The sequence below is a fragment of the Mobula hypostoma genome, chromosome 1 (genome assembly GCF_963921235.1).
Source record: "Mobula hypostoma chromosome 1, sMobHyp1.1, whole genome shotgun sequence".
NCBI classification, from domain to species: domain Eukaryota; kingdom Metazoa; phylum Chordata; class Chondrichthyes; order Myliobatiformes; family Myliobatidae; genus Mobula; species Mobula hypostoma.
The window spans coordinates 37,282,403-37,301,349 of NC_086097.1; the positions used below are offsets into that span (position 1 = coordinate 37,282,403).

General features: G+C 41.8%; 1 protein-coding gene across 1 annotated transcript in view; it reads left to right on the plus strand.

Moving 5' to 3' along the window:
• Positions 1-3,391: 3,391 nt before the first annotated feature.
• Positions 3,392-18,947, plus strand: part of six4a (SIX homeobox 4a) — a 33,114-nt gene continuing 17,558 nt past the window's right edge. Inside the window, exons 1-3 of the mRNA XM_063046503.1 lie at positions 3,392-4,127; positions 9,242-9,600; positions 9,715-9,936. Of these exons, the coding sequence (XP_062902573.1) occupies positions 3,394-4,127; positions 9,242-9,600; positions 9,715-9,936 (1,315 nt within the window). The 5' untranslated portion in view covers positions 3,392-3,393. The remainder of the gene's footprint in view (positions 4,128-9,241; positions 9,601-9,714; positions 9,937-18,947) is intronic.

Here is an 18,947-nt window from a genome sequence, read left to right on the forward strand (position 1 = left end):
AAGATTCCACCAATTTCTACATGATTTTAAAATAGCCATACTTTCAATTGAAATTAATGTGTTTTTATTTTGCATTTGTCATCTACCATGTCTGTACCAGGCATTAAAACCTATTGAATATTGAAGGGCCTAGATAGAGTGGAAGAGGATGTTTCCCATAGTCAGGGAGGAAGGGTGGGGGGGGGTGGTCTCGAACCTCAGGACACAGCCTCAGAATAGAATGACATCCTGTTAGGGGAGAAACTTCTTTACCCAGGGGGTGGTGAATCTGTGGAATTCCTTGCCACAGACAGCTGTGAAGACCATCATTGAGCATAGTTAAAGTGGTGTTTGATAGGTTCTTTGTAACTAAGGGCATCAAAGGTTATGTGGAGAAGGCAAGAGAATGGGGTTGAGAGCAATAAATCAGCCATGATGGGCTGAATGGCCTAATTCTGCAGTTATGTCATATGGTCTTATGGTTTGCACGTGTTATATCCCCAGATCTTTTCCTCCTCTATTCAATTTAATTTTTAATCTACCCAAGATATTAGAGGTCTCCTTTTTTGTCTATCAACATGAACTACACCTTACTTCACTCTAATAAATATTATTTATCTTTTATCCTACCATTCAGCTGCCCCTACACCTCCTCCCTCACCGCCATTCAGGGCCCTAAGCAGTTCCTCCAGGTGAGGCAGCATTTCATAGGTGAATCCATCAATGTCATATATTGTATCCAGTGTTCCCCATTTGGTCTCATCTACATCAGTCAGATACAACTCTGATAGGGGGATTTCTCTATCTGCCACAACAGCCAGGATATCTCAGTGGCCATCCATTTTAATCCAACTTTCCTGTTCCACATTGACATGTCTGTCCGTGACTTCTGCTACTCCTTGTTGAGGCCAGGCACAGATTGGAGGAGCTTCTGTCTTGATAGCCTCAAACATGACGGCATCAAAGTAGATTTCTCTAATGTCTGATAACAACTGCTTTTGTTTTTCCTTATCCCAATGGCTTATTGACCCCTTTACCCCTTCACTATCCCCTTCCCCAACCTCATCACCTTCACCTTCTTCCCTATGGTTTCCTGCCTCCTTTCTTATCTAATGTCCTCTCCTATCAGATTCTTTCTTCTTCAGCCTCTTCCACCCATCACGCCTCAATTTCTTAAACCATTCCATTCTTTCCCTCCCCCCACCCTCCCACTTTCACCTTCTCCTCACCTGGATTCACCTATCACCTGCCACCACATGCTCCTCACCCTCCCCCCCCCAACCCATCCTTTTATTGTAGATTCTGCTCTCTTCCTTACCAGTTCTAATGTAGGACCTTGGCCCAAAACACTGACTGGTCATAGATGCTGCCTGACCTGCTGAATTCCTCCTGCATTTTGTGTGTGTTGCTCCGGATCAGCATCTACAGTCACTCTTGAATCTCTGATGTTATAAGCTTGTCTACGTGTCCTTACATTTTGTCTACATGTCCAAATAATTAATCATGTCCCTCATATCTGCAACTTTTGACAGTGTACTTCTGATTTCTAAATCCAAATCATTTATTTGTATGATAAACTATTTTGAATCTGGTAGAGTGAGAGTTAGCACTGCCAGCTCGAACCAACCTTGTCACTCTCCTTTGACTCCTGTCACTAACAAGGTATTTTCGTCCACAGAACCACCACTCACTGGATTTTTTTGCACCATTCTCTAGAGACTGTTATGCATGAAAATCCCAGGAGAATAGCCGTTCCTGAGATACTCAAGCCACCCCATCATTCATTCCATGATCAAGGCCACTTAGATCACATTTCTTCCCCATTTTGATGTTTGATCTGAACAGCTGAACCTCCTGACAATGTTTACATGCTTTTGTTCATTGAGTTGCTGCCCCAAGATTGGCTGATTAAATGTTCGCGTTAACCAGCAGGTGTACGGTTGTGCCGAATAAAGTGGCCACTAGGCGTATTTCATAATGAGTTTAAAAAATACAATCATTCATAATTGCAGCTAATCCTAAATAAAGTGGCTGGAAGAGGAATGAAATAAGATATAAAGCTCCTTTAAGGTAATAGATTAAAGATCTCCGCTTGTTTTGTTCTACAGTACTTTCAAAGATTCTCAACTTGCTCAGTCTTTTGTATGGACCAAAGAAATGACTGGATAAAAGCCAACAATGGGCCAGTGTCCGAAGAAAGGTAAAAGGACAAAAATATTATCAAGGTAGTACAACAATAAACCATATTTCAATAGGAGACTAACAGCTTTCATGAGAAGTGATTCCCAACTGAAAAATAGCTAACCACGATGGATAACAAATCGAGGTTAAAAATAAATCGGGGGAAAATCCTTAACCGAAATTTATACATAAAAGAGTGCAAGGTGGGCTTGAACTAGAGATCACGACGGAAAACAAGACGGGGAATATAAGATTAAAATATCAACGAATATGAAAGGAAATCGTCAGAATTCATGGATATATGAATCACGAAAGAAGAATGAACCGGAAGGGGGCCGTAGATAAACTTCGCAAGAAACATAAGTCCCTGGAGCCAAGTCCATCGAGCGATTTCAACTCTTTCCCGTTGGCTGAATTTGTTATTTGCTTCAGTTTCCGCTGTCTTGTTCTGATAAGAATCGTTTTCGGTTCTATCCCACTGAAAGACGCAATCCAAACCCAATCTACCATTCTCAAGGTCTTGGTGCAGGGTCTTCGCCCGAAACGTCGATCAGTCCCTCTTCCTCCACAAATGCATCTTCACCCGCTGCGGACCTCCTGCAGTTTGTGTTCTTGCTCCAGATTCCAAGCACTTGCAGTCTCTCCCCAAACCTGACACAAAATTAATCGGACCCCTTCAACGTAAACTAATTTGTCAAAGGGTCATTACTTACTTTTTACACGTATATTTATGAGTAAATAAGAGTAAAAAAACGAAATGTTCAACCATTCCAATATGATTTACAAATTCATTCGTTCTGAGTTACACTCTTGATTTGCCTAGAGTTCGCAAAGTCCACAATGTAATAATTAATATTAGCAAAATGTTATTATCCTTCTTAATTGAAAACAATCTTGAGTACCCATAGATTTATGGAGAAAGAGACATCCTATTAGCTACGACTTTCTCTCCCGGAAAGTCAGGGAAATTTAATTTCAGCTGATTGACAGTTTCCATAGAAACGACCAGGTCTTAATCTGTCTGGACCCACCCTCGGGAAAATTTGACCAATCACTAGTAGAGAGGACGATCCGATCCTACAGCAGAGTAGGTCGCCGTCACGTTGAAAACACACAGATCCATCCTGGGAGATAGTCATCTGCATGGGGGGGAAAACCTGATCGGCTAAATTTAGCCGAGAAAAGAGCGCTTTAGGGCGTAACTTGGGAGGGTGGGGGGGGGAAAGGAGAATCATGTCTTCCGCTTCCAGCGAAGTCACCAGCACACTTGAGGTTAAAGAGGAGAACGGCAGCCTGCAGCCAAAGATCAATGTATTGGGCTCTCCAGCCACTCTGGAGCCTGAAGTAAATGCACTGTCTGCAAGCCCGGAGATTACCGAGCAGGTTCCCGTTGAACTTTTAAGCAACCCCGCGTCCGCTCTGACTTTCTCCCCGGAGCAAGTGGCGTGCGTGTGCGAGGCTCTGCAGCAAGGAGGGAACCTAGATCGCTTAGCCCAGTTTCTCTGGTCTCTGCCTCCCAGCGATCTGCTACGTGGCAACGAAAGCATCCTAAAAGCACGGGCTTTGGTGGCCTTCCACCAGCACAGATACAAAGAACTCTACAGCATTCTGGAAAGCCACAACTTCGACGCGTCGTGCCACACTTCGCTGCAGGACCTGTGGTACAAAGCCCGGTACACAGAAGCCGAGAAGGTCCGGGGCCGGCCTTTGGGGGCCGTGGACAAGTACAGACTGCGCAGGAAGTTCCCCTTGCCCCGCACCATATGGGACGGCGAGGAGAGGGTCTACTGCTTCAAGGAGAAGTCACGCAACGCGCTCAAGGAGCTGTACAAGCAGAATCGCTACCCTTCGCCAGCAGAGAAGCGCAACTTAGCAAAGATCACGGGGCTCTCTCTCACCCAGGTCAGCAACTGGTTCAAAAACAGGCGCCAGCGGGACCGAAACCCGTCGGAAACGCAGTCGAAAAGGTGAGGCAGCAAAACTTTCCCAACTTTTCCCAGTCAGGGGGCGCTTCCTAAATGCCACAAAATGGCGCTTATCTTGTCCATTATTTCCTACCTCAAAGTTACAAAGGATCACGCCGAAGGATCGTTGGTGGTGTGCAGTGTGCCTCGGCACTACCCCAGTCTTTATCCCCGGCCCAGCCTGCGGGCCAGTGGGCAGTGCGGGGCCGCCACCGCTGCCTCCGAGAGGAGGGCTGCACACGAACTGTTAAGGGAAGTGTTCTGCTTAAAAAAAAGAGCAGGGAGAACAAAGAGGTCATTCGTTTGTTGTGTGTTATTCTGATTTTCTTCCTCAAAGACAGAAAGCACCGAGTGTGTGTCCACGCCGGTTATTTTGGGTGTTTTTGAAGCTGCTTTGCAGCATGGCCGGGCTCTTGGCTTTGTTTTGAAACCTGAGTCTTTCCCATTCGGCTCGAATTTCAGCCGAGTTCACTTCTCGGCAGCAAGTTTGCTGCTTATTCTTCCATCGAACTCTTCCTGCACCAACTCGCACCTCTAGGGTGCTTCTCCCTTTTCCACTGTTAGATGGGGGATTGAGCTGATTCTTATCTGTTTACCCCTTTTTTTTCTTTGGGGGTGGGTGGGTGGGGGATCTAATGCAGTGTGGCGGATTCGTTTTTCCCTGCTGCATGAAGTTGTCGAAATGCTTTTGTATTTGAGGGGTGAGTGCGCACCTGGCGGAGGTAGTGTCGAGCGACAAGTTCGAACTGTATTCTTTTCAAGTGGTGATGTAAGAAACTGCTGCTGGGCATTAGTAAAGTAAACGAGGTAAAGCACGCCTTTGTACTCGATCAGTGCAGCCTTCAGTTGTATAGGAAAAGTCAAATTCCACAAGTAAGGAACCGGGCTTCTGACTCATCACCCACTATTGTCTCCTATTTTTTATTGCTTTTTCACAAGGTACCTGGTGCTAAACAGGCACACATGGACGCTTACGTGAATCGTCGGTACGATTTGGTAAAGAACTACTCAGTTGCAACTTTATTACGTTGTAAGACCTAAAGGTCATAGGAGTCTTTACTGAGTTGCACTGTCGGGGTTGTTTGATCGCGATGGCTGGAGGAAGAAAGCCGCCGCTTCGAAGGGAGCGCTTGAAGTATTCTAAGGTGGTATTTATAGTGCAAACTGCAAGTCCGAAAGGAGGACTCTGCTAAAACGTAAAGATTAAATGGATAATGGAGCATTGGGGATTCAACAGTGATCGCGCATCTTTACAATTGTGTTTTCAACAGACATTTGATTTACTAAATATTTTTAATAATGTTAACTGAAAAGACGAATCCGTAACATAATAAGAATTTGCTAGAAACATACCAAGGAACAGGAAGCATTCCTAAAGAATGTTTGTTTACAGGGTAATTTGTGGTCTTCAAATCATGAAAGTCAGTTGAAAGCTTCTGTACGCCCGTAATGACATAGGTTGTTCTATTTATCACTGTGCACCCGATGAAGAATAATAGTTCCAAATCTTCATAAAATAACCCGACAAACCAAATATCTGGAAAGCAAATTCAAGCTGAAACATAAATGTAAATTTCTGGTCCGACAATGGTGTATGATGCCCTCCGAACAAAACATTGTATCATGATTAACTGTAAAAATAGAAGCAGGCGTTGTTGCTCTTTACCAACTATCAAATACTTTAACTTTTTGAGACATTTGTTCTTGGTGCATCTCCTAAAATTAATGAAGATCTAGTGGATAATTATCAAAGGTTGAGAACTATTGGTGCAGGTATTAATTTGCATGGTTTGTTTTAATAGTCTTGTTATTTATTTTTAAAGGGATAAATACAACCATAGGAAGTGCATATCTATTGGTATTAGTTTTAGCTACTGTCATATTTTACATACTGGGAAAGTAAACGAGGAATCCAGTTTACCAGGAACATGAATGGTACCTGCTGATTAGCAGGTGGGAAGGAGGGGTCTCTCTCCTATGGTATAACATGGAAAAAAAATCATCCTGCTGCCCCTTTTGAAGAATGATCCAATCATTCCCATTTCTCTCAGTATTTCCCTGCAGGTTTGTGTAACCCCTGGGTACTTAACAATTTCACATGTTAGCAATTTTAGAATGTACCCACCATCCTGTCAGGAAATATATTCTAAATCCTAGCCATTCAAGGCACGAAGCCTTTTTGTTTATCACCTCAAGTCCTTTTTCCCGGTTACTTGAAATCCAGTTGTCTGTCTTACATACTTTGAAATCAGTCTAAGTGATTGCTAATGGTTGTCAATGATTCATTATTTTAGACACCCATAAGAACTACAGTGAGCCTTTCTGCTCTATAGTGGAAATATTCACCTTTTCTAGAAAGCTGCATAACCAACGTTCTTCATGTATTGAGCTCTGCACCATCCTTTTCATACTTCCTGCTGTTTTGTCTATAATCATTCACAATTGTGCAGACGTATTTTCAGAGTAACTTCCTGGTCATTGTGCTTCGTTGTCTCTGCCTCGTAGCTGGAGCCCGGGGCTTCAGTTTTGACATCCCACTTTCGTAGCTGGAGCCTAAGTGCTAAAGGTTTGCTATGTCATCGGAGATATTGCCTGCCTTTTAAACAAACTGAAGCCCCAGCTGCGGCTTAGGTAATGCTAAAGGTGAGAAGTTTAGTTGTCACCAGTGTCGCGCGCAAACTTTATTCCTTCCTCAACATTTACTCGAAGTTCGATCATTTGGGTTAAGAAACTCCAGGACATTTATGTTGTTATTGTGGGTGTTCATTGCAAGTAAATTGACTGCAATACACAAACTGTAATGAATCTTAGCATACTGTGAATACTATTGGATAGTTGAAGGCGGTTCCATTGAAAACTACTACCGGTTATGTCGTGTGCGGTTCACCTCCTGTGTGCTCTGCAGGGCAGCTGGACATCTGACCAACCTCCCACCGCACTGCAGGAGCTCAGGTTGGAGTTGGCCATGGCTTTGAAATTGAATGTCTCTGAATCACAGAAATAATTAAAAGTTCAAAACCTTTGGTAGTTGTTAAAAGTACATCAGTTCTATAATTGTGTGGGGAGTGAATCTTTAGGATCTGTCACCTGAGGCCCAGTCACTGCTTACAGCGATTCAACTTTTTGGAATGACTGTAGCCAAATTTCCAGAAGAATGCGCCTGGGAGACTACAAGAAGTGCAGCTGTGGGAGTCATGGTGGGCTGAGGTTGGGGTACTCTATAATTGGGGCGTTAAGGTAGCATAGCTGCTGGTGCGAAGCTTAAGGCATTGGAGTTCAATTCTGGTGTCCATCTGTATGGAGTTTGTATACTCTCCCCGGGACGCGTGGGTTTCCTCTGAGTGCTCTGATTTCCTTCCATAGTCCAAAGACGTACCAGTTAGTCATTGTAAATTGTCCTGTGATCAGGCTAGTGTTAAATAAGTAGGTTGCTGGGTGATGCAGCTCACTGGGCTGGGAAGACTGTGCTCTACCTTTAAATAAAATAAAAGTTGTATCACTCACTGAGAATGAATCTAACTACAGCCTCAGTTATTTATACATTCAGAGAAAGCTGGCATTTATCTACTTTCCCTCAGCCTCAAATGATGGCTTTGCTGATTATTCCAGAAAGCAGTTAAGAGACAACCACTCAGGTGTATCTGCAGTCACATGTAGTTCATACCAGCTTTGCATAGCATATTTTCAAGTCCTGAAAGATGTCAGTGAACCAAATAGGTTGTAGTGTCCCAGAGCCTTTCTCCTGGATACAGTTGTTCCAAAAAGTTGTATCATTTGTAAGCCATGACTAGGCCTCAGGTGACAGATCCTAAGGACCCACTCCCTATACAATTCAGACACTGATGTACTTTTAACCTCTCACTACCATAAAAGGCTTTGAACTTCTAAATATTTCTTGAGATTCAGAGATGTTCAAAGTGATCAAAGTAATTTGTGAACATAAATTTATTTTAAATGTCTGTGCAGGTAAATGAACTTAATTATAAAACACAAATAAAGAAAGATATACTCCATACCTGGTGTAAAGTTGAGGGGCTGGTTGTGAACTTCCTCAGTTTTATGATCACTATTACAGATGTCCTTATTCCAGATTTATGAAATAGTGTTAGTTTATATTTGAGCAACCAAGATGGGACTCAAGACTCTTGTAGCTGTATGTTAGTCCAATAACTGAACCACAATGCTTTCATGCCCCAGCACCACCCGTTTTTGTAACTTCTGTATACCTACACACGGCATATATACACCAAAGTATCTGTGTCCTGTGTATTCTTGTACATTTCTCTGTATCAATTTAAGTAAAGAGTTATTGTCAATCGTATTATCTTTATTATTAGTTGAAACGCATTATTTCCCAAGTCCAGTGTAAACTGAATTACGGTTGATTCTTTTCCACCTCTGGAGCCATGTTAGCAGAAAGCAGAAAGTCTTTATCCCATCATTCGGAAGTTGTTGAAGCATTGCTCATAGGATTTAATAATTAATGCTCTAAATCTCCGGATGACCTAGCCTCTCCTTTAGCCCAGTATGTTGGAAAATCACTTTATGGTAAATTTAAAACAATGTTTATTCTGATATTTGTTGAAGTGTACATTTCAAACAGATACCCTCATTATGTGGCGTATGAGATCTTTTTCTATATATAATGTATTTTTAGTGGATTTGAGTGATCCTCTGTCCTATCTAGTTATTAAAATTAAAGTTCAATTTCATTTTTAGGACCACTTGAAGGTGAAATTGATAATTTATATATTTATTTTGGGATCAGATATTATATAAAATGAAGTTGCCACTGTCCAATCCATCTGAAGAAATGAACCTGTCCAACATCCGTATTCATCCACACCCCACAAGCCATGTTCATGCATCACATTTGCTCACATATTATTGAGCAGAAATTTTAGGTGGTCACTACCAGTTTAGCTTTAGAAGTTCGATGCATGTCATTTGCAAATATGCTATCGTGCTAATGTTCTGCACTTGTAGGACAAAGGATTAAAATACTATCCAACCCTATTATGCCAAATGAAATATTCTTAAAGAATAGCTTTAAAATATTGTTCTCCTGTAATAAAGATTAATAACATAGCATGAGTAATTCTCATCTTGTTTTACAGTGAGTCAGATGGTAATCACAGCACTGAGGATGAATCCACCAAGGGTCAAGATGACATGTCACCTCGGCCACTATCCAATCCATCTGAAGGAATGAACCAATCCAATATCCATATTCATCCAGAAGGCATGTGCATGCATCACATTGGGGAACTGAAGCCCTCCCAGAGTTCCTCTGGCATACTACTGAATGGAAACCTAGTAACTTCAAATGGATCTCCCGTTTTTTACAATGGAGGTTCTTTCATTCAAGGACCCACTGGCGTCCTTGTAAATGGCCTGTCATTAGGAAATGCCCAAGCAATAAGTTTAAGTCCAGTAGCAACCACTCCAAGTGTGCTGGTTAATAATATTTCAAATGGTAAGTGATTAAAAGAATTGCTGTTCTTCAAATAAGATCATTTAAAAACTAGTCAGAAATGGCATCCTGTTCGATTATGACTTTCCAATCCAAATTAATGTGTACTCTTCCCAGGCTCTGTTAATGGCACAGAAATTAAAACTGAAAATGTACACATCGTTCCCTCTCAAGAAGAGGCACCTTCGGGTTCTACAGAAGTGAACCAAGGCCCGACGCAAGTAAGCCAGTACAGCCTTGTGCAGCTCCAGAACTCGGAGAGTAATATCCACTTGGTTAATGGAAATGTTGGGATCCCTTCACTGCAGCTGCCTGCTGTCTCTGCTACTTCATCTCAAGGCAAGTTGCACTCGCAGTTCCTTTTCTCTGATCTAGACAATGTCTATATATTTTGAACTCTTAACTCTTAAAAATGAATAGTTTGATTGCATAATGCTAAATGCAATGTATTGATAAAATTGACATAGCACTTTGTGGAGGTGGCACTATTGAGCTGAAAAGCATCATGTCTGACAAGTGTAGGCCTTATTCATTCTTTAACAGCTGACCAGCTGCATGCAAACATCATCAGCTTACTTAACTGGATTGGTATTTGGACATGTATATTGTGGAAAAATCCTTTTGAATCTTTGAGCAACTGTTTTGTAACTTTCACCTACAAAACAAAAATGCATCATGGAATTTAACTTTGCAATATAAAATTTCCAACAACAAAAAAAAAAGAAACATATGCCTGACCTGTGCTGGAAATGTGATGAGTGCAGTATTTGCATAGTGAATACCAACTGCTATACAAAAAAAAATTGGCAGCATTGCTGTTATCCAGTATGGTTCAGTCACTGAACAAGGTCACTGGGTGGAAGTCACAAGGCATTGGCAAAACCTGATTCCCTTTGGAAAATTGTCTTTACATCTTGTTCTGTTCTTTACCATTAAACTTCTATTGCTGTGGCTCTTTATGTTTTTAGAGCAGACCAAGTTTCCTTGTCTGACCTTAGATCAGAATTGAATGCACCAATAACCTTATCAAAGGTATCTGGAATCCTCTCCAGGATCTATCAGAATAAGCCCATTCTGTTCTGCATACTGGTAATGTGTAGAAAGCAAATACTCACTGCCTATTGGTTTTGTTGCTGATGACAACCTTGATTTTGGTACCTGCTTTCTGATTTATTTTATTAATCAATGAGAAGTAAGTGTCATCCATAATTTTTCTTGGAAACGAGCCATGTCATTTACAGGCAGAGCGCTAAAATGAAAGTTAAACAACTGAGCATGCACTGTTCTGTGTCTGTATTTGTTAAAACTTGGTTCCAGGCACAGAAATCCAATAACATAAGCCAAGTGTCATTTTATGGACTTAGGGGCATGAAGGATTATGTGGAGAAGACAGGAGATTGGGATTGAGATGGAAATGAATCAGCCATGGGGAAATAACAGAGCAGACTTGATAGGGCAAACGCCTATATCTTATGGTCTTACTTTGTTTAGTTCAACATGAAGGAATTGTCTTAAGAGAAATATAATCATGTACATTCACAAAACCTGCCTGTTATCAGTTTAAAAATCCAAGAAATATTTAAAAGAGCATTGAATTAAAATAATCATATTATTACTGGACATTAGCAACTTTTTCCAATGTGCAGTTGGAACCGCTTTAAATATCTGCCAGATGAATAAGTTCAAATGGATGCCAATCAATTGGAAAGGTGTAGTTGAGGGTAAGATGGACCAAACTCATAACAGTCTAGTATCACTCAAATTATGATAGTCATCTTGACTAACTTGTTAGTCTTCCAGGTACCAGAATAGATTCCTGCTCTCGGCGTTAATTTTTTTTTTCATTTCTAGCTTGAGCTGTACCAATGGTGTTAGTAATAATTCAAAACAGGACGGATGTTGCATGAACTGATCCAGCAACTTTTCCAGCCCTTGAGGCATGAATAAGGGAATTTCCCCTCCTATTTGAAATTAACATTCAATTTAAAATTTTACTCCTTTATAGCTTTTTATTTCTTTTTGTATTTCTAACCATTCTTCCCAACAAGTAGTTTTATTGATTTTTGAAATCTAAGGATAAGCATCTATTTAAGATGATCAATTTTGTTCTTCCTTTCCCCACTCACTTTACAGGTACTTTTTCCACCTCCAAAAGAGGTTCCTAGGAATAGAGGTAAATAGTTCACTGAAAGTGGCATTACAGGTAGACAGGTTAGTGAAGGATGTGATAGGTGCACTGGCCTTCGTCGCTCAGAGAAGTGAGTATAGGAGTTGGGTCATCGCATTGCAATTGCACAAGCCATTGGTGAGGCTGTGCTTTGAGTGCTGTGTACAGTTTTGTGGTCACCCTGTAATAGGAAAGATGACTGTTGTCTCTCCTCTCATTGTGGAAGGAGTGGCATCTGTCTTTCCTTTATTAGAGGGAGAGAGCGAGCCAGTGGGATGTTGAAATATTGGAGTGAACAATTAGTTTTTGATTGACTGTAGACCATGGTCTCTCTTTGGAGTCTTTGCTTTTGCTTGGGTGGTGTGAATGCTGATGTTTATACTGGAATAAGTGGGGGGTGTGGTTGATGCTGCTTGTGCATGGGAGGGAGGAGGGAGGGCTTTGGGGGCCTTACTTTTTTTCTGTCATTCACTCTTGGAGTTTTTCTTCTGTTTCGAGGATGTCTGTGAAGAGTAAGAATTTCGGGTTGTATATTGTATACATTCTCTGATGTTAAATGGAACCATTGAAAGAGTGCAAATAATATAATGAGAATATTCTCAGGAGTCTGAGTTGCAAGGAGAGGTTAGGCAAGCGAGGGCTTTATTCCTTTGAATGTAAGAGAAAGAGGGGCAACCTTAAAGAATATATTTATGAGGGGCATAGACTGAGTGTGTGCACATAGTCTTCCCAGGGAAAGGGAATTAAAAATTAGAGGACGTAAGTATAATGTGAGATGGGAAAGAATTAAAAGAAACCTGAAGGGCAACTTCCTCACGAAGAAGATGGTGCACATATGGAACTAACTGCTAAGGAAAGTTGTTGAGACAGGTCCAATAGCAACATGTAAAAGGCATTTGGACGAGTATATGGATAAGAATGGTTTAGAGCAGGGGTTCCCATCCTGGTATCTGTGGATCCGTCAGTTAATGGTAGGGGTCCATGACGTAAAAAAGGTTGGTAACCCTGATACAGGCTAAATGGTGGCAAATTGGACCAGCTTTGCTGGGTATCTTGGTTGGCATGGACAAGTTGGGCGTTTGGGTCTGTTTCCATGCTGTATAATTCCAGAAAGATGGGCTTTATTTGTCACAGGTACATCGAATCACACAGTGAAATGTGTGTGATCAAATCAAATTAGAGCAGATTGTGCTCAGGGCAGCCTGCAACTTACTAACCCTAACCGAACACCTTTGCAATGTGGGAGGAAACTGGAGCACCCAGAGGAAACCCGCGCGGTCACGGTGAGAATCTATAAATGCCTTACAGGCAGCGGCAGGAATTAGACCATAAGACCATAAGACAAAGGAGCAGAAGTAGGCCATTCGGCCCATTGAGTCTGCTCCGCCATTTTATCATGAGCTCATCCATTTTATCCTATTTAGTCTCACTGCCCCGCCTTCTCACCATAACCTTTGATGCCCTGGCTACTCAGATACCTATCAATCTCTGCTTTAAATACACCCAATGACTTGGCCTCCACTGCTGCCCATGGCAACAAATTCCATAGATTCATCACCTTCTGACTAAAAAAATTTTTTCGCATTTCTGTTCTGAAGGGGCGCCCTTCAATCCTGAAGTCATACCCTCTCGTACTAGACTCCCCCATCATGGGAAACAACTTTGCCACATCCACTCTGTCCGTGCCTTTTAACATTCGAAATGTTTCTATGAGGTCTCCCCTCATTCTTCTAAACTCCAAGGAATACAGTCCAAGAGCGGACAAATGTTCCTCATATGTTAACCCTCTCATTCCCGGAATCATTCTAGTGAATCTTCTCTGTACCCTGTCTAACGTCAGCACATCCTTTCTTAAATAAGGAGACCAGAACTGCCCACAGTACTCCAAGTGAGGTCTCACCAGCGCCTTATAGAGCCTCAACATCACATCCCTGCTCCTATACTCATTCCTCTAGAAATGAATGCCAACATTGCATTCCCCTTCTTCACTACCGATTCAACCTGGAGGTTAACTTTAAGGGAATCCTGTACGAGGACTCCCAAGTCCCGTTGCATCTCAGAACTTTGAATTCTTTCCCCATTTAAATAATAGTCTGCCAAAGTGCATAACCATACACTTTCCAACATTGTACTTCATTTGCCACTTCTCTGCCCATTCTTCCAATCTATCCAAATCTCTCTGCAGACTCTCCGTTTCCTCAGCACTACTGGCCCCTCCACCTATCTTCGTATCGTCAGCAAACTTAGCCACAAAGCCATCTGTTCCATAATCCAAATCGTTGATGTGCAATGTAAAAAGAAGCGGCCCCAACACTGATCCCTGTGGAACACCACTGGTAACCGGCAGCCAACCAGAATAGGATCCCTTTATTCCCACTCTCTGTTTCCTGCCAATCAGCCAACGCTCTATCCACGTATGTAACTTTCCTGTAATTCCATGGGCTCTTATCTTGTTAAGCAGCCTCATGTGTGGCACCTTGTCAAAGGCCTTCTGAAAATCCAAATATACAACATCCACTGCATCTCCCTTGTCTAGCCTACTGGTAATTTCCTCAAAAAATTGTAATAGGTTTGTCAGGCAGGATTTTCCTTTAAGGAATCCATACTGAGTTCTGCCTATCTTGTCATATGCCTCCAGGTACTCTGTAACCTCATCCTTGACAATCGACTCCAACAACTTCCCAACCACCGACGTCAAGCTAACAGGTCTATAATTTCCTTTTTGCTTCCTTGCCCCCTTCTTAAATAGCGGAGTGACATTTGCAATCTTTCAGTCTTCCAGAACCATGCCAAAATCTATCGACTTTTGAAAGATCATCGTTAATGCCTCCGCAATCTCCACAGCTACTTCCTTCAGAACACGAGGGTGCATTCCATCTTGTCCAGGAGATTTATCGACCTTTAGCCTATTCAGCTTCCTGAGTACTTTCTCTGTCGTAATTGTGACTGCGCACACTTCTCTTCCCTGCCACCCTTGAGTGTCCGGTATCCTGCTGTCTTCCTCAGTGAAGACTGATGTAAAATACTTGTTCAGTTCCTCTGCCATCTCCTCATCTCCCATTACAATTTCTCCAGTATCATTTTCTATCGGTCCTATATCTACTCTCACCTGTCTTTTACTCTTTATATACTTGAAAAAGCTTTTAGTATCCTCTTTGATATTATTTGCTAGTTTCCTTTCATAGTTAATCTTTTCTCTCTTAATGACCTTCTTGGTTTCCTTTTGTAAGGTTTTAAAGACTTCCCAATCCTCTGTCTTCCCACTAATTTTTGCTTCCTTGTATGCCCTCTCCTTAGCTTTAACTTTGGCTTTGACTTCTCTTGTCAACCACGGTTGCATCCTTTTTACACTCGAAAATTTCTTCTTTTTTGGAATATACCTGTCTTGCACATTCCTCATTTCTCGCATAAACTCCAGCCACTGCTGCTCTGCCGTCTTTCCCGCCAGTGTCTCTTTCCAGTCAACTTTGGCCAGTTCCTCTCTCATGCCACTGTAGTTTCCTTTACTCCACTGAAACACCGACACATCAGATTTTGGCTTCTCTTTTTCTAATTTCACAGTGAACTCAATCATGTTATGATCACTGCCTCCTAAGAATTGATCCCCACTTGGTGATCGCTGGTGCTGTAAAGCAATTATGCTAACCATTGTACTACCGTGCCACCCTTCAGTGACTTGAGCATTACAGGAAAATACTGTTTTCTATTTAACATGTCTATGAGTTGGATGAAGACTATTTAGCAGTCTTCTCAAGGGACGTTAGGTCTTTACAAAAGATTCTGTTGTCACCCTCCTTCCTTCTGTCCTATCTCTCCTAGTTCCCTTTTCCTTGATGTACGATCTTGTCCTCTGTCTTAACTTTACAATAATCCTGTTTGCTTTCCAGCATAAAATGCCCTATTTCCACTCTCCTCATATATTTGAAGGCATCATCCAGATAATTTGTCATCTCCAGGCTCAACCATTAAAATGTTTCTGCTTTGTCTCCAGTTCTCTGCAAACTGCAGCTCCTCTAAAGAATAACTTGTCTTTATCAAACATACATTCAGTTGCATTCGCTGTCAAACACTTCTTCATTGGCATTATTCCCAATGTCCTAGTTTTGCAAAATATACACGTTTTAGAAATATGCTTAGATTCATTTATCACAGACGTGATTTGACTTGCCTTGCTCACCAGACCAGGACTATTCAGTACTATCTATACCCTAGCATCCCTCTTCCTCTAACCCCACCCTCTCACCACCCCACACTCAGGACATGTGTGTTGAAGTCATTAATTTATAAGATGAAGACCATTTATTCAGTTGGTATTGCCCAGTTCAACCTTGTTTCTGCATTACCACCAGACCAATTTCTTCTCCATCTCCCTTCGAGCCTCTACTATGAGCCTCTGTCCATTGCAAACCTGTGGCACACCTGTGTCCATCCCAATCATATATCACTGAACTGTTCATTATTCAATTTCTCTTCCTGGCCTCTGGGCCTGCCAATATTTTGAATGATTCTCTCAGATCTCTTTTTCCAAATCTACCAGCATCATCATCCTCAAAGAAAGGAACTGACTCCTCCTCCTTCTGGTTTCACCTATCAACTTGTGTTGCTCTCTCCCCGCCTCAACTTTTCTTCTCCAGTCCTGCCGAAGACTCTCGGCTCGAAATGTCGACTGAACTCTTTTCCATAGATGCTGCCTGGTCTGCTGAGTTCCTCCAGCATTTTGTGTGTGTTGCTCGGATTTCCAGCATCTGCAGATTTCCTCTTGTTTGTGACTCCTCCGTCCTTGGAGGTTGGGTGTGGTGGTAGTGTTGGTGGCAGGTGGAGTGCAGTATGTCCTGTATGTCAATGTCGTTAGTTGTTCAAGTTCTCATCTCACAAATCTCTACTAGTGTTTCCCCCAGCACCATCGTTCAATCACTCAATTTTGGTTTAGTCAGACTCTGAAACAAATGTAAATTTAATAACAAAGTACAATCTGTGTGGTGAACTATTCTTCTTTGCATTTCTTGAGACCTTGCAGTTGCTGAAAATCCAGAGTGACGCACACACAATGCTGGAGGAACTCGACAGTGTACCAGCATCTAAGAAGAGGAATAAACAGTTGACATTTATCTCAATGAAACGTCAACTGTTTATTCTTCTCCATAGATGTTGCATGACCTGCTGAATTCCTCCAGCATTTTGTGTGTATTACTTTGGATTTTTTGATCTGTCTCATACCTTTGACATGACCATCTGCTTCAATCTGAAATTTATTCTGATTCCACTCTTACCTTTTTAGTGATTCCATGAACCCCCCCCGCATTGTCATAGTTGCTGCTTCTGAAGTCTCCTAGCAATTAGACTACACTTGCTTACCTTCTCCCATGCGAGCTCTTGCATTCTTTCTCTGAAGCTCTACACACAATCCACCCCACCACCAGCTGTATTAATTTTTCTGGTATTTGTCTTGTGAATCCACTTAATCAGTGTCTATTTATGGATTCCCTGTAGCTTCACCCAAGTAAATCTTCACCTATGTAAGTAGTGCAGAAGGAGAGGAAAAAAATAATAAGGTAGTGCGTACGGATTTATCGTACATCAGATGGATTCATTGTCCAACTGATGGTAGAGGGGAAGAAGCTGTTCCTAAATTGGTGAGTGCATGTCTTCATGCTCCTGTACCTCCTCCTTGATGGTAGGGATGAGAAGAGGGCATGTCCCAGGTGATGGGGGTCCTTAATGGTGGAAGGCGCCTTTTTGAGGAATTGCCTTTTGAGGATGTCCTTGTTGATGGGGTGGCCTGATGGAGTTGGCTGAGTTTGCAACTCTCTATAGCTTTTTTCAATCCTTGCATCCTCTATCCCCGATGGTGATGCAACCAGTTAGAGTGTTCTCCACAGTACATCTGTAGAAGTTTGCTAGAAACTGAAATTTGTGAAAGAGACTGAAACATTTACCTTTAGGTCCCAAGTTAAACTCCATTCCTTCTGAATCAGTTCCATCCTGCCCTTTGGATGCTGTGTGAAGAAAATTGTTAACAATCTCAATCCATTGTCTCAGCTGAGCTGAGGATCTCTTTTACCAGTCATTCCCATCGCACACTAATTTCCCTGTGACCCATTCCATCATGTATACCCATGAAAGCTACATGGTTCTTCCACTTGTCACCTTCACTAGGTGTAACACAGAAACACCAGAAGTATATATTTAGGAGAAAACTGGAAAACCCGTTTAATTAGGAACAATGTGCAAACTTCCACATAGAAAATGCAGGAGATCAGAATTCACCAGAGTTATTGAGCTGGCGAGGAAGGTACACAACTATCTTTTACCACTATATAAAAATGTACGTTCATTTTTTTATTGATTTAGTTCTTAATTTTGCTTCTTTTTTTTTTAATCTTGACTGTATCCTTTCATTTCACATGGACAGTCAAAAACAAATGGAATGAAGTGGGAATAGAGGGAGAATGAAAAGCCTACACAAAAAAATTCAGTCACCGTTTCTAAAACTATTCACTCAGTCCTTTTATTTGTTAATACCTTTCTACTTCCAATTATTTTTATGTCAAGTTAACTACAGTACTGAAAGTAGTTTAGGAAATGAAGACATGGATGGGGGGGCCAGCAAGCAAGGGAGTTTCCCTGTAGTACTACAGGACAATAAGACATAGAAGAAGTAGTAGGCCATTCAGCCCATTGACTCTGCTCAGCAATTCAATCATGGCAAATTTATTTTCCTTCTAAACCCCTTTCTCCTGTTCTCACCCCATAACCTTTGCCATTAAAACCTATCAACCTCTGTTGAAATATACCCAAGGACTTGGGCTCCACAGCCATCTGTGGCAACGAATTCCACAGATTCAACAAACCTGCTGGAAAAGCCTTCCTTATTTCTTTTATAAAGGGACATCCTTCTAATCTGAGGCTGTGCCCTCTCCCATCATCTCCATGTCCACACTGTCTAGGCCTTTCATATTTGGTAGGTTTCAACGAGACACCCCCCCCCCCCCCCCGCCGTTCAAGTACAGAAAGATAAAACACTCCTCATGTGTCATCCAGGGATCATTCCAGTAAATCTTCTGAATCTGTTCCAATGCCAGCACATCCTTTCCTAGATATGGGCCCAAAGCTGCTGTAATATTTTAAATGTGGTCTGACCAACGCCTTATAAAGCCTCAGCATTACATTTTTACTTTTATAT